Source organism: Carya illinoinensis, chromosome 9, assembly GCF_018687715.1.
Source record: "Carya illinoinensis cultivar Pawnee chromosome 9, C.illinoinensisPawnee_v1, whole genome shotgun sequence".
Taxonomy (NCBI): domain Eukaryota; kingdom Viridiplantae; phylum Streptophyta; class Magnoliopsida; order Fagales; family Juglandaceae; genus Carya; species Carya illinoinensis.
Genome location: NC_056760.1, coordinates 13,190,061 through 13,214,623, shown reverse-complemented (window position 1 = coordinate 13,214,623; position 24,563 = coordinate 13,190,061). Strand labels below are relative to the sequence as shown.

General features: G+C 37.9%; 1 protein-coding gene across 1 annotated transcript; it reads right to left on the bottom strand.

Moving 5' to 3' along the window:
- Window positions 1-7,600: 7,600 nt before the first annotated feature.
- On the bottom strand, window positions 7,601-18,463 carry LOC122276821 (disease resistance protein RUN1-like). The gene is made up of 5 exons (XM_043086720.1): window positions 17,661-18,463; window positions 16,619-17,369; window positions 9,550-9,900; window positions 9,166-9,441; window positions 7,601-9,013 (listed from the first exon to the last, which is right to left on the bottom strand). The coding sequence occupies exons 1-5, from the start codon at window positions 18,140-18,142 to the stop codon at window positions 7,601-7,603; spliced, it is 3,273 nt and encodes a 1,090-aa protein (XP_042942654.1). The 5' UTR covers window positions 18,143-18,463.
- Window positions 18,464-24,563: the final 6,100 nt, after the last annotated feature.

Genomic DNA, 24,563 nt, shown 5'->3' with positions numbered 1-24,563 from the left:
TTGGTTGAAGTCTACTCCCATATGCTTGAGTCAAAATTATTCTGAAGCCACTGATGATGCAGAGAGCTATAAGTTCGACTCAGGTAATATATTTAGAGATTTTTTTAAGTTGTTATATGAGTTGATTTTAACATTTTGTAATACTAATTTCCTATACTTTAACATCTTAATGCAGAATTAGCCAATTCTATGGCCAGCATACTTCGTGAAGAGGATTGACAATCTTATTTCTGGTATCTTATTTCAATTTTGCTTTTTTTTTTTTTTTTTTATAAATTTATATGGTATCTTATTTCTTTACTAATTTTGTTCTTTTTTTTCAGGTACAAGTTGAAAAATGACATTTTTTGGACCTTTGGTTATGTATTTTTAATTTTGGGATGTAATTTTGGACCTTTGGTTATGTATTTTTAATTTTAGGTTTTAATTTTGGACCTTTGGTTATGTATTTTTAATTTTAGATTTTAATTTTGGTTACGTATTTTTAATTTTAGGTTTTAATTTTGTTTTTAATTTTAGGTTGTAATTTTGGTTATGTAATTTTAATGTGTGTATTTAGTTTTAATTTTGGTTATGTAATTTTAATGTGTGTATTTAGTTTTTAATTTTGGTTGCACATTTGAATTTAGTTTTATTTGTTATAGTGATAGATTTTGAATTTAGTTTTATTTTCTAATGTGATAATTTTGGTTAGATAAATTAGAAATCTCAAATTATATTTTTAAAAAAAATTGATATAGAAGCCCAAATCCGATTAGAGTTGCAAATTGTAAAATTGAAATGGTAATTGGGTCAAAGAAAAAAGTCTAAAAAAAAGCCCAGCAAAAAGCCCAATTCCGATTCCGCTCCGACATGTCAGAGTTAGAGTCGGAGCGGAGTGGGGTGTAAGCGGAGTCGGAGTTGGAGGTCGGATTCGGCCTCCGACAAAGTCGGAGTCGGAGTCGGAGGAGGCCAAATCCGACTCCGGTTGAATCGGTGCTCAGCCCTACCCTCACGCCGACGACCTCACCCACCCCAGCCACCACCCCCACACCTCATCCTTCTCTTTCCTAGCTGTGTAGAGCCCAAAATGGCCATGAACTTACTGGGCCGCCGTGCGCCACCCAACAGCGCAACCACTACCACTATAGCTTCCTCTCTCATCAGCCAACATCCTCAACCAAGCTTAGCCCCTAACTCACCGTTGTTCACCACCACGAAGCCCACCAAGACCCACGGCTTTTCCTCCGTTCTGCCGCCGTGCGCCACTGTGCCACCTCACCGCCACCACCATCGGTTTCCCCATCCACCGGTGACCTCCCCTAGCCAATCTCATGCCCCACCGTGACCCCTAGCCGTCACACTCTCCCTCACTCTCCCACGGCCTTTCTCCACCTTTCATAGCCGATCTCCACCGTGCGCCACCTCCCGTGGCCACCAACCACCACTATTAACTTCACCAACACCCTTAAGCCATACCCTAGCCTTCCCTAGCCTTCGTTTGCCTCTGTCCAAATTTGGATATTTTGAGACCCACGGCCATAGTGCATTTTGCACTGTAACGTTGCCTTTCCACAGCCTTTTTGCAATTCAGTGATCCTTCAAAAATTATTTTATAGCGCTGTAAGTATTTTCCGAACAACTCTTGTGATTTAAATATATTTATGCTTTAGCAAATAATCTGTGATTTGTTTGTTGTGCTGGATTGAGTCCGATGAGTTTGGGGGTCATTTGGAATGGAGGACGGAGTTGTTTGTTGATTGGATGATGTTGGGTTTGTTGGATATCTTTGTGACTTGTCGCATGCATTGCATAGTGCACGCATGATCATGTTTGTAAAATGAAAAATAGATTTTCACATAGTGCATGCATATTCATGGATATGAATGAAAAATTGGGTTTTCGTGTGAAAGTGAATTTTTTGGTGCGTGTGTATCACGACCCCAAGCAAAGATGGGACATTATCTCGGTGGAGCTCCTTTGGTCACTCGTGAACGCAATATATTAAGTGACATCCCCTGAGTTGTTGCTGGACAACAACAAGATTGGACGGGATGGTAAATGAGTGGCAAATGGTGATGACGCTAGACCTTCGTCACACAAGGGGTTGAGAGCACAACCCGTGCTTTGTTTTGGGGGTAGAAAAATAGAGGCTTAATGGCAGTGGAGAGGGAATTGAAGGCTGTTTGGTGGTTGAGTGGGTGGAGAAGTTGGGCCGTGGTTCAACGAGAAGGGGGCAATGCTATGTTTTTACGCATGCAAAACCGGGATTGTTGTGGTGGATAAACCGTGCGCTGAGGTGGTGACCAAGAGGAGGTACACTGGCGTAACCCGTGTGGTGTTTTCGACGTGTAGGGTGCTGTGGAGGAGCAAGGGTGGTGATTTTCCATTCGAGTTGCTGCTAGGAAAGGGAGTCGAGTTGCTGCTAGGAAAGGGAGTGGAGTTGTCATTTGGAGGGGCTCATGTGTAGTGGTTGTGCAGTGGTGTTGCGGTTTCGCGTTGGCTAGGCACCGAGGGGTAGGGCGGTGTTGTGGTGGCTTGGCTATTTTCATGGTGTTTCCGAAGATGGCCATGGCTTGAGTGGTGAACTCTTAAGGAGTTTGGGTGGCTGAGGTTCCGTGCATGGACTGAGCAGTGGCTACCTTAAGGTGGTGCAGCGGCAACCCTAGTTTAGAGGAAGAAGATAAATACGAGATCTAACGTGTACGTGTTCTATATATAATGGGGGGTTTGCCGTGAAAATGAATTTGTCCACTCAAATTTCTCAAAATATTAAATGAATTTTTGGTAAACATAAACTCCAACATGAAACAAGTGCAATAGAAGAAGAAGAAGAAATAGAAGAAAACCCGAAGAATCTCAGCAGGCAGCCAACGTCAGTTTCAAGCTTCATCTTCTCGTCCTTGAGAAATCCTAAAATCTTTGCCATCTTCTCCATTTGATGCAGATTTCCGGTGAGATTTTTTAGATTGGTGATTGCAGATTCTCCTTACAAAGTAATCGATGCTTAAATTTTCATGAACAAGTAGCACCAAAGATTAATGCTTTGTTTAAGGCAGAATGACAACCACAACTTCTCCCTTTCCTTTGACCTTGGGGTTGGGGCCGGGTGGGGGCACCTTCCAAAGGAAAACAACACTCCAGACAGCTATGTGCTGGACATTCCTACGCACCCAATTTATCTTCTAAGTTGTGTTTCTGATGTCATTTCTAAATTAATAGAGAGAAATCAATAAAAAAAATATTAATAGTCTAATATAGACTGTAGTTATACTAAATCACGATAACTAATACTAATATATAACTATACTAATAGTCTACTATTAATACTAATATACTATTATATAATTTATATAGTTATACTAATCACTATAATTAATACTTATATAGTTATATTAAATCACTGATTCACCATAACTAATATTATTAATATATAGCTATATTAATAGTCTAATACTATTATAATTTATATAGTTATACTAATCATATTAAGTTAATAACTAAATCACTATAAGTATAACTATATATATTTAGTATAACTATATAAGTATAACTATAAGTATAACTATAAGTATTTAATGTATAACTATAATATATAGTACTAGTATATATTAACATATTATAAAAGTATAAATTATAATATAGAAATTATGATATACTAAATCACTATAACAGTATAACTAATACTAATATATAGCTATACTAATAGTCTACTATTAATATTATTATATAATTATACTAATTACTATAATTAATACTAATATATAGATATACAATATACATATATAATTGTACTAATACTATTAGTCTATTATACAGTCTAAGACTCTCAATTCTAATATAGGGTATATAGCTATAACTAATACTAATATTCATATTAATACTAATAATGTAGAGTATAATTATACTAACTATTGATTCAACATAACTAATATTACCATTATAATATAGCTATACTAAATTACTAACAGTCTAATACTAATACTATTATATAGCTATATTAATTATAAATTCATAATAATTAAATCATTATAAGTCTATAACTATATACATTTAGTATCAATGTATTATTATATTCTTTAATGTATAACTATTAAATATAATATATAGTACTAGTATATATTAATATTAACATATTATAAGAGTTATAGTATAAATTATAATATATCATATATGTACAAATTTATAATAGTATTAGTATAGTTAACTTAATATGCAATATGTTAGTATTAAATCACTATAACTACATAGAATATTAATAATATAGTATTTAATATAACTACATAGAGTATTAGTATAACTACATAGATTATTAGTAATAAGAGTATTACTATTATTTAATATAATATCACATAGAGTATTAATAAATATGTGGGTTTTGAAGAGATATAGTAAATAGCAATACTAGTATATTACATATAGTTATTAGTTATAGTAAATAAGTTAATGACTATTACTAATTTATTATATACTAATAGACTAATAGTATTAGCGTACTACTAATATATATATATTAATATATATATATAATAGTATACTATATGTATATATATTAAATATATCACAATATAATTATATAAGTATTAAACAAAATTTCCTTGGATAAAAAAAAAAGGAGGTTTGAGGTGGCACGACCAGACCGGATCGGACTAGACCATCCCTGTTCTTAGGGCGTTCGGTTAGGTCCAGGGTGAGAAAATCCTGAACCGAATATGTCCGGTGCGGTCCACAAAACCTCTCGGGACCGGACTAGACCGAACTTTCCCATACATTTATTTGTGGCATCGAATATTTGTTCTTGATCGTGTTCTTCCTTTTGCAGGTTTTAAGGTTGCACCTAGATTTTTCTGATCAAGCTAGTTGGCACGTGCAATCATTTTGACAACTAGTTCTAGTTAACAAGATTCTTCTCTCAGGTCAAGATTCTCTAATTGGGTTTTCATTTACTTTTCTATTAATTACCTGAACTCTATAAATTCTGTTACTTGCTAGCTTTAACAAGCAGCTTTAGTTAAAGGCTTAAGTAACTTCAATTTTTTCAGATAATTTTTCTTGTTCTAAAATATTGTTAAATATTCTGTACATGAAGAAAGGGAAAGGGAAAGGGAAAGAGTATGTATCTCCTATAACGCTTCCTACCACAAATCCATCAACTCAGGTATGTGGAGTATTCTCACATCTTTCGGTGTTTTTGCTCATTATCATGACATAGTTGCAAATTAAGAGACGACATGGTCCCATCCATTTACCACAACACTAGCAATTCATTAAATCATGGTTCATAGATGACAAGTGTCCAAAATTGGTCACTTAAATGGTAAGACTTGATTTGTAGGATTCAAATTTTAAAATTTATATTTCAAATAAAATTATGTCATGTAAGTACTATACTAGCTAGGTGTGTTGAAATGTATGTTATTTGAGCGGTACATAAATAAATGAAATTAAAAAAAACTTGAATTTTTAACTTCCTTAGAATTATGCAATTTTCTTTACATGAAAGCTCCCAAGTATTCACCAAAGGTCCAAAACTGTTAGTTACTCAAACAAGTCGTGTGAAAAATGAGTTCAGGTAGAGTTAGTGAAGTTGTAATTGACGGATGTGAAAGGCATTTTTGATGATGTAATATTATACAAGTCTTTCGCATGTAGGAGCTGAGGGCCTAAATATGACTTGGTATGGTGATCAAGATAGGTTGCCCAACAAGTTAAGAGGCCTTCTCCGCATAAGATAGAATTGGTCTTCCGTATTTGCGTATCTCATAGTGGCCTGGTAAGTTACATTTGGTTTTATTTGTTTACTATTGTTACTTTGCATGCAAATTCTTGGTTTTCTTGCAGGTTTTTCAGTTATGGTCTTTTATTTAAGGCTGGTTCTTTTTCTTTTGAACTATTGTGGGCTTTGGTTTTATGGGTATCTTGTATTGTGATTGACAATTTTAGGTTTTATTATTATGGAAAATGCTATATGCAAGCGTGGTGGCTTACCATTTGCGCACCCACCAACTAAACACAACGTGGTAATATTAAACGGTGAGTTTTGGAATTTTGAAACCAGCGTTTTCCCTTCTCCCCTTCCGCAAAGTCACCTCTCATTCTTTTTTTTTTTCTTCACAGAATATGAGAGCACAGCTACAATGCAAAAATCTTAAATATTTCTGATGTGAATACAAAAATCTTGCAGAAAGTATTATACTTTAGATTCCTTCAACATTTCTCCCAATATCCAGGTTTAAGATGGAATCAAAGTAGTGAACTTTGACAGCTTGCAGAGTAGGCAAGCAGGGATTATACTTCAAACTCAGATGAAATTCATTTCACAAACAGTGCTTAACATGGAAAACCAAAGCTGAAAAAATCCCACGCCAAAATCTCATGCCTTAAATGATTAGAGATGCCGATTTGGAAAGTCTGAACTTTTTATACTAAACTAAAAAAAAAAGACCGATCTTAAAAGTTTTACTCTTCTTTGCAAAATTGTAGATCAACTCGTGCTGGAAAATTTTTGGTTGGGCATAAAGTCTTTTAGACTAGAGTCTAGAGAGCCAAAATAAAGAAGGGTAAAAGGTACTTTTATGGGAGAAAATATGGAGTAGGGTGTTGAGAATTTTCTGTACTGAACATGAGATGTGCTGAAAATTTGCAGGAAACAGAGAAAAAGGTGAGGGGGAGAAGGTAATGGGAGAGAAGACGCTGTTTTCAAAACACCATAAACGTAGACACGTCATGTTTCGTGCGCAATGGGTGCGCCACAACACTTGCATATAGCATTTTCCTTATTATTATTATTATTATTATTATTATGCCTGAGTTTGGGTTTTTTTGATTATTTGTTATCACCAAATATTTGTTTGTGTAATCACAATTTTCCTTCGTTATAAGTGATGATTATCAATAAAATTAGGGTATTATCATCTTCTTTAAAAAAAGAAAAAAGAAAGCCTTTTGCGTGCGTATCTTTTATAAAAGGAAAAGTATAGTTGCAAGCACAATTGTGCACTAATCTGTGCACCAATGTGATGTGATTGGTCAAAAAGTAGATTTTATTGAAAACAGTGTTAATTTAAATTTTAAGTATGAATAAATCAATGTTGGTACACATATTAGTCCGCGACTGTGCTTGTATGTAGCAAAACTGTTTATAAAAATGTAGATCTTAGCATATAAAAATGTAAAAAGATAAGTCTATTTTTTGTGAGATTTATTTATTTTTTATAAAAAGAGTTTGTATCGATCCTGCATACTTTTTTTTCCTTTTGTTTTTTTTTTTTAATGTGTAAAACTTGCATACTTAATACTTATACATAATATTACTCTTAATTGAAGATAGTTTACCTTGAAGAACCTTCAAAAGAGGTGTAAAATGAATTTCTTAAAAAAAGTTAATAATAAAAGCAACCAAATGAAGTGTAAAGACAACCGATTATAAGATTCCAACACTGATATGTCAAAAAAAAGAAAGGCTTAATGAATGTTTTTTAAAAGTCCCCAAGTAATAAAATTCACTCGTTTTAGAAAATAAAAGTAAACTATTATATAGTCATTATAATTTTTCTAAAATTTTAAATAAAAACACAAAAGTAATTCAATTTTTTTAAATTCTAAAACAAAAAATAATATTTCACAAATCAGAAAGAAATTTGCTTTGTCCATGCTTTGCCCGTTCATGTTGTTCTGCTAGCTGTTGCTGTAGTTGGCAACAATTATCATTCTCCAAGATACCTATCTTATTGTTAGGAGAAGGGTCATGCCGGATCACTCTTGGATCATCATCATCCATGTTGTCGTTTTGCTCGAATTCAAAATGAACTCCCAACCTGTTATTATATTTATCACACTTCACAAATGGTGTCCGTAAATGAATTTGATATGAAACTCCAAAGTGATCCCCTTCATTGGTGATCTCATCCCGCCACTCAAGGGCACCACGTGGAAGGTACAACAGCCACAGTGCTCCATCTAATCCCAGTTCATGTCCATGAAAGGGAACCTCATAGGATTTGGCTATGGGAGTTGATTGACGACCATTACTAATAATGATAGACACCCTCAAATAGCAGAAAGAGAGCTCAAAATGAGGTTTGAAAGCAAGACCGATAACCAAACCTGCTAACTTGGCATTTTTAGGTGGAGGCACTCGGAAACACATCTCAATCTCCCTAGTTTGATGCCGAAACCATTCTGGTAACTCCCCTCCTCTAATTTTAATTGTAGTTATCATTTTTCCGAAACCATTCGGAAACACATCAATACTTGCATTCTTTTGTTGAAGCCCATTGCAATGCCACAATGCAAGCGATCGCAAATGGGTAAATCCAGTGTTACATGATGCAGGGAGGCTAACGAAATTGTTTCCTGATAGATATAATTCTTCTAGCGTGGAAAGGCAATGAAGACTCTTGAGGAAATCAACTTCTTCTAGATTACAGTAAATGATTTTCAACTTTCTCAAGGCTGGAAACCACCCAACAGAGTGGCTCTTATCTTGAGTTTTGTTCCCCTTTGACGAAGCCAGCCAGCCCAAATTTGTTGATGATGATGACGACGATTTTGGAAACCTTCCAAGGTTTCTGCAATGCCTAAGAACAAGCTCCCTGAGACGTGGCAACTTAGAAATGCTTCTAGGGAGATCTCTAAGGTTCTTGAATGAAAATATTGATATCCTTTGAAGCCCAATGAGATATTCAACTGACAAAGGCAGTTCTTGAATATTGGGACTGTCATTTAACCAAAGTTCACGTAAACGAGGAATTTCTCCAACAATATTTGGAAATTTCTCCAGACTTATGCACCCAGTAAGTTCTAGGATTTGAAGACGTGGCAACTTCAGGTCAGGAAGGCGTCTAAGTTTACAGCAATATTGAACATTCAACAGAGACAGTTTGTTTAAAAATCCAACAGATTGATGAACCTCAACTAAATTGCGACAGCCCTTAACATTCAAACTCTCAAGATTTGCCATTATTGAGACATCAGGGATGCACGTCAAGTATACACAGTAAGAAAATTTTATTTCTCTCAAATTTTCACAAACCTGGAAAATAAAGGTGAAAGGAACAATATTGTATCAGCTTCCAAGAATTACCAATATAATTTCTTTTTTACAAGTAAATTTTTTGAAAAGAAAAATGGATCCATACATTTGAATTCTTATTTTAAAATCTAGAAAAGAGATAAGATATTTACCTTTATTCCTTCGAATTGCTTGAGTTTACTGTGATGCATGTTGAGAGTAACAAGTTTCTGAGGATGAAAATTGGACGGCAGAGATGGTGATGGGTATCCATCCCAATCAAGCAATATTAGCTCATTAGACAAACTTTTAGGACTCTCTGAAAAGCGTGCATGACGGATTCTAAGCAGTCTAAGCCTTTTCATTCTTGTAAACGCACTAGGATTCAGCAAAATATCTTTTTGCCCGAACAAATCTAGCTTTATGGCTTGAATTGCATTATAAGTTCCCTAATAAATCATAGAACAAGTGGAGGAAAAAATATTAGGACTCAATTGATAGAAGAAAAATGATAAAATGATAAAATTGATAGAACAAGTGGACTAAAGTGCTCTTACCGTATTTTCCTTAAGAACACGGAGAATATCCTCATGAGACCATAATCGGCTTCGCTTTCCTGGCTCGTCGGGAGATTCTTGATGAACAATATTCCTACCCATCAATTGTATCACGTCATGCATCTGCAATCGTTCATGTTGATCAACATTCACCAAAGATCTTTCGATGAGAACTTGTATTCCAATAACTGGATCAAAATCACTCGCTTCCCAAATTTTTGTTACAAAATCTCTCTCTTCTCCCTTAAAGAAACACGCAATATCAAGGAAGATAGCCTTCTCATTGTCGTCCAGTGCATCAAAGCTTATTTTAAGTATTTCATAGATATCTTTGTCAAGACTTCTTTGCATTTTATGTTGTATTTGTTTTTAATGGACTAGCATTATAGTTTAATCATTAAACCTATAATGGGATGGGTTATTTTTTATAGACACATGGAGGCCCCTACTCTCACCCCAATTAAATAGAACTAACCCATTAAGTTCTATTAGTGTTTTTTGTCTGGCCCTTTTATCACATCTCTTTAAAAAGTGAGGGCTGATAGACACACGGTAATTGAAAACACAAAAAAGAAGAAAAAGAGGGTAGAGAGTAGTTCACTCCATAGAGAAATTTCTCTTTCTCTTTTGCAGGAATTCTTACATCTCCATGGAAAACTCATCACAAATTGGAGGTATGTTCTTTGTTAATTTTCTTCACAATTTTGATAAGAGATCTTGGTGATCTCGGATTTATTCAAAATCCAACAATTGGTATCAGAGCCAACTTGTCATATTTGTAAGGAAATAAGTTCCTGTTTTGTGAATTTTTTTTTTTTCACCACTCAAGTTCATCCTTTTTTTTTTTTTTTTTTTTTTGGAGTTCTTGGATGACCAAAAATTTCGTTTTTTGAGTTTTTGTTGCCAACACTGGTGTGTAGCTCACCGGAAATGTCAAAAACCGCCACTTTTGGTGGCCAATTTTTTTTTTTTTTTTTGTATCTTCGTTTTTTTTTTATTTTTATTTTTTTGACTAAAGTGGACTACCGGAGACATGGGAGGATGCCGGAAATGTCCTCACCAGCGTCTCCTCATCCGGATCGGCCGGAAAAATGGTTCGGATGGCCGAACCGGTGGCCGGAATAGTGTCCGGAAAGGTTGCGGCGCCGGAGTCCCTTTTCGCTAAAGTAACTCGGGTAAAACATGTTAATTATCTGGGTAGGGTTTTGATTCATGGTATGGGCTTTGGATTGGATTTATTCTAACTATTTGGCCCATGTGATATTTAGACCCTTGACTAAGGGAATAGTTTTGAGAAAGGTAAATGTGGACAAAGCCCATACGTATGGGTTGATGGATTATATATGGGCTGAATTGACCCCAGTTTGACCACCAGATTTGACCCGATTTTGACCCGGTTTGACCCAGTTTGACCACCCAGATTTGACCCGATTTTGACCCAGTTTGACCACCCGGTTTGACTTATTATAATATTAAATAAATAAATAAAATAAAATTAAAAAAAAATAAAATTAAAAAAAAAATGTAGTATAATAGTGCTGTTGTACTAATTTTTTTTTTTTACATATTTTTTTTTATTCTCGAAATAAAGAATCTTATATGGAGATTATGTCATTTTGTTGTAATACCGATGGTTTGGAATGACTATGTACCCACCTCTCGTGAGACTAGTAATAACAAATTATCGGAGTTGTTATTATTGATCATGCTTCCGCTTAATGATATTATACTAAGATTCATACAAATAGTGAATTTACCCTGTCGGCAAATCATTATTTGGTAGGATGCTTAGGACGATAAAGATAATAGTTAAGTACTTGGCACTTGGTGGCCTAGTCCTATCCTTTCGGTAGCGGGTCATTTTAAGTCCATGTATTTAATTATTCTGCTTTATCATGCGTAAGAGTCTTTTAATGTATCATGGGCTCTAGCATAGTATGTAAGAGTCTATTTTAAATAAAACTTCGGCATGGATATAAGATTGCCTTGAGACATTTTATGGGTGCATGTTTCTTATTCCACATGCATAATAATTTTTTATTATATTCTCCTCAGCTTATGGCAATGCGGCTATGTCTCTCTCTTTATCTGCCATCAAGAGTCTGACGGGAACCAATTATGAGGATTGGTATGAATCTCTTACTATTAATTTGGCTATTATGAATTTGGATTTGGCTTTGAGGATCGATGCGCCTGTTGAGCCCACTAGTGAAAGTTCTGCGGCTGAAAAGACTCGTTATGAGCAATGGGTGCATTCTAATAGGACTTGTCTCATGATTATGAAGTATACTATTGACAAGTCTATTAGGCTGAGCATAGCTGATACTGATAGTGCTAAAGAATATCTTGATGCCGTTGGGAAGAAATTTATTAAGTTTGATAAGGCAGAGAAGGGAACTTTGATGAAACTTCTTACTACCACAACCTATGATGGGGTTAGTGGAGTCCGAGAGCACATCATGAAGCTTACTCACTTATTTAATAAGCTCAAAGGAATGAAAGTTGAGTTAGCAGATAGCTTTCTTGTATGGCAAGTGCTTGAATCTTTACCACCTCAGTTTGATGCACTCAAGACCACTTATAATGCTCAGAAAGATGAATGGAGTTTGAGTGAAATGACTGCTATTGTAACTCAAGAAGAGGAGATGATGAAAAAGGCCAAGTCTCATGCTGCCTTTATGGTAACTGTTGATAAAGGGAAGAAGAAGTTCTTCAAGAGTAATAATAGCAACTTCCATAAGATGAAGAAATATGGAAAGCCTCCTCAACAAGCTGGTATGAGTGTTCCAAATGGGCCTAAGAAGGAAGTCTTTAAGGGAAAGTGCAACTTTTGTCATTTGTTTGGGCACAAGAGGATTGATTGTAGTAGATTTAAGGCTTGGATAAATAAGAAAGGTACACATTCACTACTAGTGTGTTTTGAGTCTAATCTAGTCGATGTACCTTCTGATACTTGGTGGCTAGATACTGGTGCAACCATTCACACTACAAATTCTTTGCAGGAGCTAAGGAATCGCAGAAGACCAAATGACACAGAGTTAGTAGTAAATATGGGCAATGGGGTGAAGGTTGAAGTTGAACACATTGGTACAATCAGACTTATTTTGGCTTCTAAGCATGTTTTGAACTTGTTTGATGCTGCTTTTATACCTTCCATCAGAAGAAATCTAGTCTCTGTGTCTGTTTTGGACAGATGTGGATATGTTTTTCATTTTGGAAATGGAAAGGCTACAATCTTTTATGACTGTATTATAGTTGGTACTGCTACCTTGTATGATGGTTTATATAAAATCGACTTATTTCCTGCTTTAAATCCTGCTTCTTCTAGTGTTTCTGTTGTGAATACTGTAGTTGGCTCTAAACGTACTAGATCCAATAAGAATTCTTCCATGTTGTGGCACAAAAGGTTGGGTCATATTTCTAGAGAAAGAATGAAAAGGTTGATTAAAGATGGCATTCTAGTTGACTTGGATTTTTCTGATTTTGAAACTTGTGTTGCTTGTATCAAAGGAAAACTTCCAGCGAAAACCAGAAAGCAAAAGATTAGTAGAAGTCAGGAGATTCTAGATTTAATTCATACTGATATTTGTGGTCCCATTTTACCTGCCGCTTTGGGAAATTATAGATACTTCATTACATTTATTGATGATTATTCTCGTTATGGTTGTATTGAGCTCATTCGAGAAAAATCAGATTCATTGGAAGCTTTTAAGGTTTTCAAGGCTGCTGTGGAACTCCAGAAAAATAAGAAAATCAAAGCGGTAAGATCAGATAAAGGAGGTGAGTTTTATGGGAGATATGATGAAATTGGTAGAAATCCTGGACCTTTTGCTAGATTTCTCGAGGCATGTGGTATTGAGGCTCAGTATACAATGCCTGGAACTCCTGAACAGAATGGTATTGCAGAAAGAAGAAATCGTACTCTCATGGATATAGTGCGGTGTATGCTTAGTCATTCCACTTTGCCTGAATTTTTGTGGGGTGAGGCTCTAAAAACTGCTACATATATTTTGAATCAAGTGCCAAGTAAATCAGTTCCTAAAACTCCATATGAGTTATGGTCAGGTAAAAGACCTAGTTTGCATCATTTTCGTGTTTGGGGCTGTAAAGCGGAAATAAGGCATTATAATCCTCAGCAGAAGAAACTTGATCCTAAGACCATTACTGGTTATTTTGTTGGTTATTGTGTGGGATCAAGAGGCTCTAGATTCTATTGCCCTTCTAATGTTACTAGAATTATTGAATCTGATCGAGCCATCTTCTTTGAGGATGTTAGTGACAGTGGGAGTTCAGCGACACGTGAAATTGTATTTAGGGAGGAGCGTGTTGTTGTACCTGTTCAGGTTACTTCCCCAGCAGTTGCTGCACCACCATTGACAGAGGGAACTAGTACTATTGTCCAAGACCAGGTTGTTGACGCTATAGCTGATGTTGATATGAGATCAGATGATATTGTTTTGAGGAGATCACAAAGAAGTCGTAGACCAGCAATTTCTAATGATTATATTGTCTATTTGCAGGAGCATGAGTTTAATACTGGTATGTCTCTTGATCCAGTCTCTTTTAATGAGGCCATTGATAGTCCTCAATCTTCATATTGGATAGATGCTATGCATGATGAGATGGCATCGATGTGTCGAAACGGTGTATGGGACTTAGTTGAACTACCATGTGGTTATAGGGCAATTGGTTGCAAATGGATTTTTAAGACCAAGTATAATTCTGAAGGTCAAGTAGAAAGGTATAAAGCTAGGCTTGTTGCTAAGGGCTTTAACCAAAGAGAAGGTATTGATTATAAAGACACTTTCTCACCTGTTTCTACCAAAGATTCTTTTCGAATTATTATGGCATTGGTAGCTCATTTTGATCTCGAGCTGCATCAAATGGATGTCAAAACAGCTTTTCTCAATGGACATCTATTTGAGGATGTGTACATGAAGCAACCAGATGGTTTTCAAGTGGAAGGAAAGGAACACATGGTATGTAAGCTTAATAAGTCCATTTATGGGCTTAAACAGGCATCAAGACAATGGTACTTGAAGTTTGACGAAATTGTTACCTCTTGTGATTTCAAGGAAAATCTTGTTGATCAATGCATATATTTAAAGATCAATGGGAGTAAGTATATCTTTCTTGTTCTTTATGTTGATGATATATTACTCGCCACAAATGACATTGAGCTTCTGTTTGAGACAAAACGCATGTTATCATCTCATTTTGATATGAAAGATCTTGGTGAGGCCTCTTATGTTTTGGGCATCCAGATATTTCGTGAGAGAACTAAAGGCATTCTTGGATTGTCTCAGAAAACCTACATTGATCGAGTTTTAAGTAGGTTTAATATGCATTCTTGTTCTCCTGGGAAAGCACCTATTATAAAGGGTGATAAGTTTTCTAAGTCTCAATGTCCTCAGAATGATAATGAGAGAACTCAAATGCAAACGATTCCCTATTCATCAGTTGTGGGCAGTTTAATGTATGCTCAAGTATGTACACGACCTGATATTGCTTATGTTGTTGGTGTACTTGGAAGATACTTGAGTGATCCTGGTTTGGCTCACTGGAAAGCTGCAAAGAAAGTACTTAGGTACTTGCAAGGCACTAAAGACCTAGTGCTTACATATCAGCGATCTGACATTCTTGATATAGTTGGATATTCTGATGCCGATTTTGCAGGTTGTTTAGATGACAGGAAATCTACTTCCGGTTATGTTTTTATGATGGCAGGAGGAGCTGTTTCTTGGAAAAGTGTCAAACAGACACTTACAGCTTCCTCTACAATGGAGGCAGAGTACGTAGCTTGTTATGAGGCTACATGTCAGGCTATATGGTTGCGAAACTTTATCTTGGGACTAGGTGTTATGAACACCATTTCGAGGCCACTGAAGATATTTTGTGACAATTCTGCAGCAGTTGCTTTCTCTCAAAACACCAGAAGTTCTTCTCGTTCCAAACATATTGATATTAAGTTTTTGTTTGTTAGAGAGAAAATAGCCGAGTCTTGTATTTGTGTTGAGCATGTTTCCACAGAACACATGTTAGCTGACCCACTAACTACAGGTTTAGCTCCAAAATTGTTTCAGGAGCATGTGACTCATTTGGGATTGTTAGAGTCTTCTGTTGTAATTAGTTAGTGGGAGTTATGTGATCATTGACTGTTTACTTATATTGTTTATGCTCATATTCTGTTTTTTATATATATCCATGTCAATGTATGCCTGAGTCACGCGCATTTTAGACAGGGCGTACTTTATGTATTGAGACATTTTGATTAGTTTCGTGCCTGAGTCACGCGCATTTTGGACAAGGCGATTGTTTATATAATGAGACATTATGTTTGGTCTCATGCCTGAGTCACGCGCATTTTGGACAGGACATACTTTATGTATTGAGACATATTGATTAGTCTCGTGTCTGAGTCACGCGCATTATGGACAAGGCTTATTACCTGTCAGAGATAATCTATTTAGTCTATGCCTGAGTCAGGTGCTTGTGAGTATAAGTTTAGTGTCATATATCCTGTCGATATATTCACTAGACTAGGTACTACAACTGCATTTTTTGGACAAGGCCTATTGTTTTAAAGACATTAAGATTTATCTCTGGGGCTTCTTCTGGAAATGAGTGTTTGCGTTTATGTTGTGATTAATTATAATGCTGTCCAAGTGGAAGATTGTTGTATTTGTTTTTAATGGACTAGCATTATAGTTTAATCATTAAACTTATAATGGGATGGGTTATTTTTTATAGACACATGGAGGCCCCTACTCTCACCCCAATTAAATAGAACTAACCCATTAAGTTCTATTAGTGTTTTTTGTCTGGCCCTTTTATCACATCTCTTTAAAAAGTGAGGGCTGATAGACACACGGTAATTGAAAACACAAAAAAGAAGAAAAAGAGGGTAGAGAGTAGTTCACTCCATAGAGAAATTTCTCTTTCTCTTTTGCAGGAATTCTTACATCTCCATGGAAAACTCATCACAAATTGGAGGTATGTTCTTTGTTAATTTTCTTCACAATTTTGATAAGAGATCTTGGTGATCTCGGATTTATTCAAAATCCAACATTTTACGTATTGTGCTTTCCCATTGAGGTTTGCTTCTACCACATAGGAAAGACCCCAACACCACTAGAACCAAGGGAAGGCCCTTGGCGTACTGAACCACACTATTTATGAGCTCCTCATACCCTTCTTCAGGATAAGACTTATGGAAAGCATTCAAACTAAGAAGTTGAAGAGCATCAGCAGCACTTAATTCTTGGACCTTGTATCTTCTTTCTACTCCATGAGTATCTAGCACATGTTGATCTCTAGTTGTAATAATGATTCGACTTCCTGGACCAAACCAATTCTTATCTCCTGCTAATTTTTCAAGTTGTTCCACCTTATTGACATCATCAAGAACTAAAAGAACCTTCTTATGGCAGAGCCTCTCCTTTATTAAAGTAATTCCTCCATCCACACTTCCCACCTTTAAGTTGGTATTCATGCCCAAGGTCTCATATAGAAGTTTTTCTTGTAATGGAACAAGGCCGGACCCGTTTGTAGTTTCTCGGACTTCAGCAAGAAAGCAGCAACTTTGAAATTCAAGAGCAAAGGAGTTGTATACAGCTTTTGCGATAGTGGTTTTACCTATTCCACCAATTCCATGGATTCCAACCATGCGAACGTCATCATTCTCAACACTCAACAACTCACTCATGGCCACTATATGAGAATCTAATCCGACTGGGTTCTTCGCAACATCTAAAAATGTGTGCTTCATTAATATACTTGATATCTCTTCAACAATGCGCTGGATAAAATCGGACTCATTCCTGCATGCCATTCAAACAGGACAATCTAGAAATCATACTGTTACATATCAAAAGCATGTTAGGATCAATCTAGAAATTGCTAATTAAGAAGAATCTGATCAAGGCTTTCTCTAGTGCCACAAATATAGAGGAATTAAGAAATGAAAAGTAAAGCAGCTAGAAGGAATTGGAACCGATTAAGTGCAGTTACCATAAAATCAGAGAGAAATGAAAAAGAGGAGAGAGACCTATTTGGTTACACCTCATGTATTTGATATCAATGCTTGCATTAAAAAAAAACTAAAAGCGTACCCATTGTTCAAATGCCAACCGGACAAATTGGCTGCTTCTTTGAGAGCCACCTTCCACCTCAACACCCTTTGTATATCATCCTTGACTTTATTTTCATGCATATCGATCACTTTTACAAACTTCCGCACATCTGAAGGATCCACATCGTAGAAAATGGGTTGAACCATTTGGCCGATCGATTTCCGACACTCGAGAATCTTGACAAGTTCATCTAAGCACCACGTGGAAGTGGCATAGGTCTTAGAGAAGATGATGATGGAAATTTTAGATTGTTCAATGGCTTCCAAAAGTGTGGAGATTTCGTCTCCCTTCCGAAGATCCTTGTCATCTATGAAGGTTTTGATCCCCTTTTCAATGAGAGCGTGATGTAGATGACCGGTAAAGGTGTTGCGGGTATCATCCCCTCTGAAACTCAGAAACACATCATGAATCCGAGGATGGGAAGAAGAAGGGGAGGTGAAGGAGACATTTGGGATGGCCATGGAAGAGATTGAAATCTTGGTAGCTTCTTTGAAGGAAGAAGGGTCACGAGTTATTGAGTGCAGAGAGACATGTGAGTAAGGAGCTTTATATTAAGGAAGTGGATCAAGATGGTATGAGTGGGTCACTGTCACTGTGTAATTAAACTCTAATGAAATTTCCTGGGCATTACCAGAGAAGCTGCTACTTTCAAACTGATCAGCAAATTTCTTCTTCTTTGTCAAAAAAAGGTATGCATTACGCGTCGCTTCGAAGAAAAACTTGCCCTCAGTCTTTGTCTCTCCCATCTCTCTGTCTTTCACGGAAGGATCCAACAAAGTTCATAACACTCGCTTTTTCTTTTTATAGCTTTTTCTCCCTTCGCTCTGAAAATTGAAATGACCCTCCTAAGAATCCATGGTTTCTTTAGTGAGTACCCCACACGTGTTTTCTTTTTGAATACCTTTAATTACATTTCTTTCACCGAAGGATCCAAGAAAGCTCACAACACTTGCTTTTTCTTTCTATAGCTTTTTCTCCCTTTGCTTGGAAAATAATGACTCCCGTAAGAATCCATGGTTTCTTTAGTGAGTACCCCACACGTGTTTTCTTTTTGAATACCTTTAATAGACAATTTGTTGCTTGCAGGAATAATTGCCATGCACGTCATGATGTGGATCGCACATGACCAAAAGAGGCCAGAGACACTCAATTGGGTCAACTCAGTGTTAAGAACGTGTGACGCACATAACACAAGGAAGAATGGATGTTCGTTCCCATGGAGAAGCTTGGGAATCACATGATTTACTTCTCCGCGTTTATCACGTAAGCTTTGATGTAGTCGTTCAGTATAATTCCCATGGAGAAGATAAGTGTAATAAGCTAATGGTAGTAGTGGATATAATGGAATGTATAAGGGACTGTAATATTGATAAAAAAGCCTCACGGCAGTAGCAACACTTTCTTCGAGGGAAAGGACCTCCACAGTAGCGATGAACAGTAGAATATTCCAGATGATAGGTTAAATCTCTTACAGAGACCTTATGTACTATAATATGCATTTTACTAAAAAGTCCTTAATCTAACTGGGCTAAAGGCCCTTACAGTTTACTTAAAAGGATCAACTCTTCTGCAGCTCATGGCCCATACGGCCCAGCTTCTTTCTTATTTGGTTCGGCCCACCAGCAGGCCTCTCCACCAGCAGCCCACGACATAAGCTGAACTCTAGTCTTCAGTTCTTCGTGTGCCCTAAGTTCTGTCTGTTCCTCGTGTGCCATGCCTCAAGCCGCCGACCTCCCTTCTGCTCTTAACTTGCCCAGCCGTGTGACAACTCCCCTTTCCTTCAGAAAACCTTGCCCACAAGGTGGGGAAATTCTTCACAAAGCTGATGGTACATCTCCCAGGAAGCTTCCTCTGCAGATTGCCCATGCCAACGGACCAAAACCTCCACTACCGGTTTGTTTTTCACCTTCTTCAACCTCCGGTTTAATGCTTCAGCCGGTTCCACTTTAATGGCCCCTTGTTTGTCTACAGGAGGAAGGGTTGCTATGGGTAAAGCCCCTTGATTGAGTCTCGGTTTCAGCTGTGAAACGTGAAACACGTTATGGATCTGTGCAGTGGTTGGAAGCTTCAAACGGTATGCCACCTCTCCGATTCGCTGCTCTACCTCGAACGGTCCATAAAACCTTGGACTGAGTTTGAGGTTCTGCCGAGTAGTGAGGGATGATTGCCGATACGGTTGGAGCTTCAAAAATACCCAATCCCCCACTTGGTACGTTTGTTCCTTCCTTTTCAGATTAGCATATTTACTCATTCTATCTTGTGCCTTAATGAGATTTTGCTTTAACAGGACCCACAGCTGCTCACGGTCACGCAAGGTAACCTCTACTTCTTCTAACCTTGAGGTTCCTGGTACATAGCTTGTTAGTTTTGGAGGTTTGTAGCCATACAATGCTTCAAATGGCGTAAGTTTGATAGATGCATGCATGCTTGAGTTGTAACACCACTCGGCTAATTCAATCCAGTGAGACCAATTCTTAGGTTTATCCCCAACATAAGACCTTAGGTAGTTCTCAACCCACTTGTTAACAGCCTCTGTTTGCCCGTCTGTTTGAGGGTGGTAAGCTGTGCTAAAAGCCAGCTGCACTCCCTGCAAAGAAAATAATTCCTTCCAAAATCTACTTGTGAAAGTGGAGTCTCGGTCGGAAACAATTGAGCTTGGCATACCATGTAGCTTGAATACATGTTTCATAAACAGTTTCGCTACATCCTTAGCTGTGTAGGGGTGACAGAGTGGTACAAAGTGAGCATATTTTGTAAATCTATCCACAATAACCCATAAGGAGTTGAATCTCTCAGACCTAGGCAACCCATCGACAAAATCCATTGTGATATCGGTCCATGGTTTTGAGGGAATGGGTAGGGGCTGTAAAAGTCCACTAGGTAGAGTATTATCTACCTTCACCACTTGACATGTGTCGCAATTCTTTAAGAAAGTCTTCACATCCGCTTTCTGTCCAGGCCAATAAAAATCTCTTTTTAGCCGGTGTAAGGTTTTATCAAATCCCATGTGACCACCCATAGGGCTGCTATGAATTAACTCCAGTAGTTTCTGAATTAACCCTTGATTAGCTGGAATGTACAACCTGTTTTTGTACAGCATCATACCATTCTTGACAGTATAGGGACTAGTGAGTTCCCCTTTTTGGTGCCTTTGCCATAATTCTTGCACTTTTGAGTCTTCTCCATAATGCCCCTTGATATCCTCTATCCAGTCCCAAGTTGGTAATGAAATGAGTGACAAGGTGATCTCAGCTTCCTCTCCTTGCCTAGACAAGGCATCGGCTACTACATTCTCCTTTCCTTTTTTGAACTCCACGACAAAGTCATAGCCCAATAGCTTAGATATCCATTTTTGCTGCATGGGGGTTCCTATTCGTTGATCGAGTAGGAATTTAAGACTTTGATGGTCAGTCTTAATCACAAAAGCCTGCCCCAATAAGTAGGGCCTCCATCTCTGCACTGCTGAAACTAGTGCTAACAACTCCTTCTCATACGTAGACATTCCCATAGCTCTTCCCTTTAAGGCTTTGCTGAAATAAGCCAAGGGTCTACCCTTCTGCATTAACACAGCCCCAATCGCCTCACCCGAGGCATCACACTCGATCACAAAGGGAGACTGAAAATCTGGTAGGGCCAATACAGGGGGTTGGGTTACTGCTGTTTTGAGCCTTTCAAAGGCCTCTTGGGCTCCTTCATTCCAATGGAATTTCTCCTTTTTTAAAAGGTCAGTCAACCTGGCCGCTATAGCTCCATAGCCTTTGATGAATCTTCGGTAATATCCCGTGAGGCCTAAAAATCCTCTTAGCTGTTTAACAGATCGTGGATTAGGCCATTCTAGCATAGCCTTGATCTTTTCCGGATCAGCTCTTACACCATAACCAGAAATTAAATGGCCCAAGTAAGAAACTTCTTCGCACCCAAAACTGCACTTGCTGAGTTTAGCAAACAACTGGTGCTGTCGTAACATGTCAAAAGTGACCCTTAAATGGCCCAAGTGGGTTGCTGCATCTGGACTGTAAACCACTATATCATCAAAAAAAACTAAAATGAATTTTCTGAGGAAAGGTTTAAAAACCTGGTTCATTAAACTCTGAAACGTTGAGGGGGCATTAGTTAACCCGAAGGGCATAACCAAGAACTCGTAGTGACCCTCATGAGTGCGGAAGGCAGTCTTCGGAACATCTTCTGGTTTAACTCTGATTTGATGATAACCTGACCTTAAGTCAAGTTTAGAGAAAATTCTGGCTCCATGTAACTCATCCAACAGTTCCTCCACCACTGGAATCGGATATCTATCCTTAACCGTAGCACTGTTTAACGCCCTGTAATCCACACACAGCCGCCACGTACCATCAGCCTTCCTTACCAACAAAACAGGAGATGAATAAGGACTTTGGCTAGGACGAATCACCCCCGAGCTCAACAACTCCTTAACAATCTTCTCAATCTCATCTTTCTGAAAATATGGGTAGCGATATGGGCGGACAGAAATGGGTGTTGTACCTGGTTGTAAAGTTATGGAGTGGTCATGGGAACGGTTGGGGGGTAGGCCTTTTGGGGTAGCAAAAATGTCAGTGTATAGGTTGAGTAGGTTCTGTATATTGCCTGGGATTTGAGTTGGTGTGACTCGGTTGGAGTCGTCGATGAGCTGTAACATGACCCCTTTTTTCTCCATGCTGTTACAGTCTTGAATGGAGCCTTCTTCAATCCATTTGTGCCCCGTGAGCCCTTTAAGAATCACAACAGCCTGTTGGTAAGTAAACTGCATAGTTAACTCCTTGAAATTCCAAAGAATTGGTCCCAGTCCTTGTAACCATTGGACACCTAAAACCATGTCACAACCTGCCAACACTAAAACATACATATCAAGTAAAAACTCAACTCCTTGAATCCCAACTTGTACTCCCTTCACCTTACCTTCACTGTCTACTAACTCCCCATTAGCCACCTTAACCCTGACCTTATCCTCTGCTACTATGGGTATGGAAACCCTTGTAAGCACTCCTGGATCCAGGAAATTATGGGTACTTCCCGAATCAATGAGAATAACGACCCACTTAGGGCCAATCTTCCCCTTCACCCGCATAGTCTTTGGGCCCAATGAGCCAATAATAGCCTGTAAGGAAATCTCTGGAGTCTTTTGCATGTCCTGTCCGACCTCACACACACCTTCTTTGTCAATCTGGACAGAACACTGACCCGTGTCTTCCACTGTCTCCTCCTCCTCCTCTACAACTTCTTCAATTAAATAAAGTTTTGGGCTATTGCATCGGTGTCCTGGGTGCCATTTCGAGTCGCAATGGTAACACAAGCCTTTTTCTCTTCTTATTTTCATTTGATTTGGACTGATTTTCTGCACTGGTACTATTGCCTTGTTATATGGTTGGTGATTTTCTGAAGGGTTGGGGTTCTGTGGTGGTTGGTATTTGAATGAGGCTGGTTCAATATTTTGGGACAGGTTTGGTCGTGGGTTTGGCTTTTTATGGAGGGATAGTTTTTCTTCTTGAATTCTAGCCAGCCTATAAGCTGTGAGTAGGGTGTGAGGGTTAAACATTTTAACCGTCAAACGGATATCGTCTTTTAATCCACTGATAAAGCAACTTAGTTTGTCACTTTCATCCAAACGCCTTAGCCTATTGGCAATCAACTCAAAGGCAGTCTTATACTCCTCAACTGAACCCATCTGCCTTAGTCTAGTAATTTGTTCCACCGGATCATCATAGCTACTAGGGCCAAAACGGATCAGTAAAGCATTCACAAAATCATCCCATTCAGTTAACAACCCAGACTCATCAAGGCCTTGAAACCAAACCAAAGCCTTTCCCACCATGTGAAATGATACCAAACGTAAACGGTGGTGAGGTAAAGTATTGTGAAATGCAAAGAACTGTTTTACCTTGTACAGCCAGCCTTGTGGATCATCCCCATCAAAGGTTGGAAAGTCAATCCGTACGGATCGAGGCTGTATGTCACCCGCTTGAGGCAACATATGTTGTCCACTGTTTTCTCCATGGTTGCTGCTTTTTGCATGTGATTTTTGCATCTCAGAAGCGAACGCTTGAAACTGGTGCATCATTGTTTCCATTTGCATTCGGACTGCTTGCAGCTCAACACTAATGTTGGTAAATTGTGATTCAGAATTTTTTATGTAGGCTTCAGTTGATTTCTTGAATGATGAAAATCCTTCATGCAGGTCCTTCAATCTAGTGCCTTCAGCCATTGGAGTTTCAGGATAGCAGGATCTGGGCTCTTGGATACCACTTGTAATAAGCTAATGGTAGTAGTGGATATAATGGAATGTATAAGGGACTGTAATATTGATAAAAAAGCCTCACGGCAGTAGCAACACTTTCTTCGAGGGAAAGGACCTCCACAGTAGCGATGAACAGTAGAATATTCCAGATGATAGGTTAAATCTCTTACAGAGACCTTATGTACTATAATATGCATTTTACTAAAAAGTCCTTAATCTAACTGGGCTAAAGGCCCTTACAGTTTACTTAAAAGGATCAACTCTTCTGCAGCTCATGGCCCATACGGCCCAGCTTCTTTCTTATTTGGTTCGGCCCACCAGCAGGCCTCTCCACCAGCAGCCCACGACATAAGCTGAACTCTAGTCTTCAGTTCTTCGTGTGCCCTAAGTTCTGTCTGTTCCTCGTGTGCCATGCCTCAAGCCGCCGACCTCCCTTCTGCTCTTAACTTGCCCAGCCGTGTGACAATAAGAAGCTTCTCCGCGTTTATCACGTAATCTAATATTGAATTAACTTTAAAATCATATGAAAAGATTAATCATTTTAATAAATATTAGACGAGAAGTGTTGTTTCCCTAAAGACAAAGGTCCGCCGCACCGAGCCTCTGTTTCTCTAGCCCGACACCCTCCT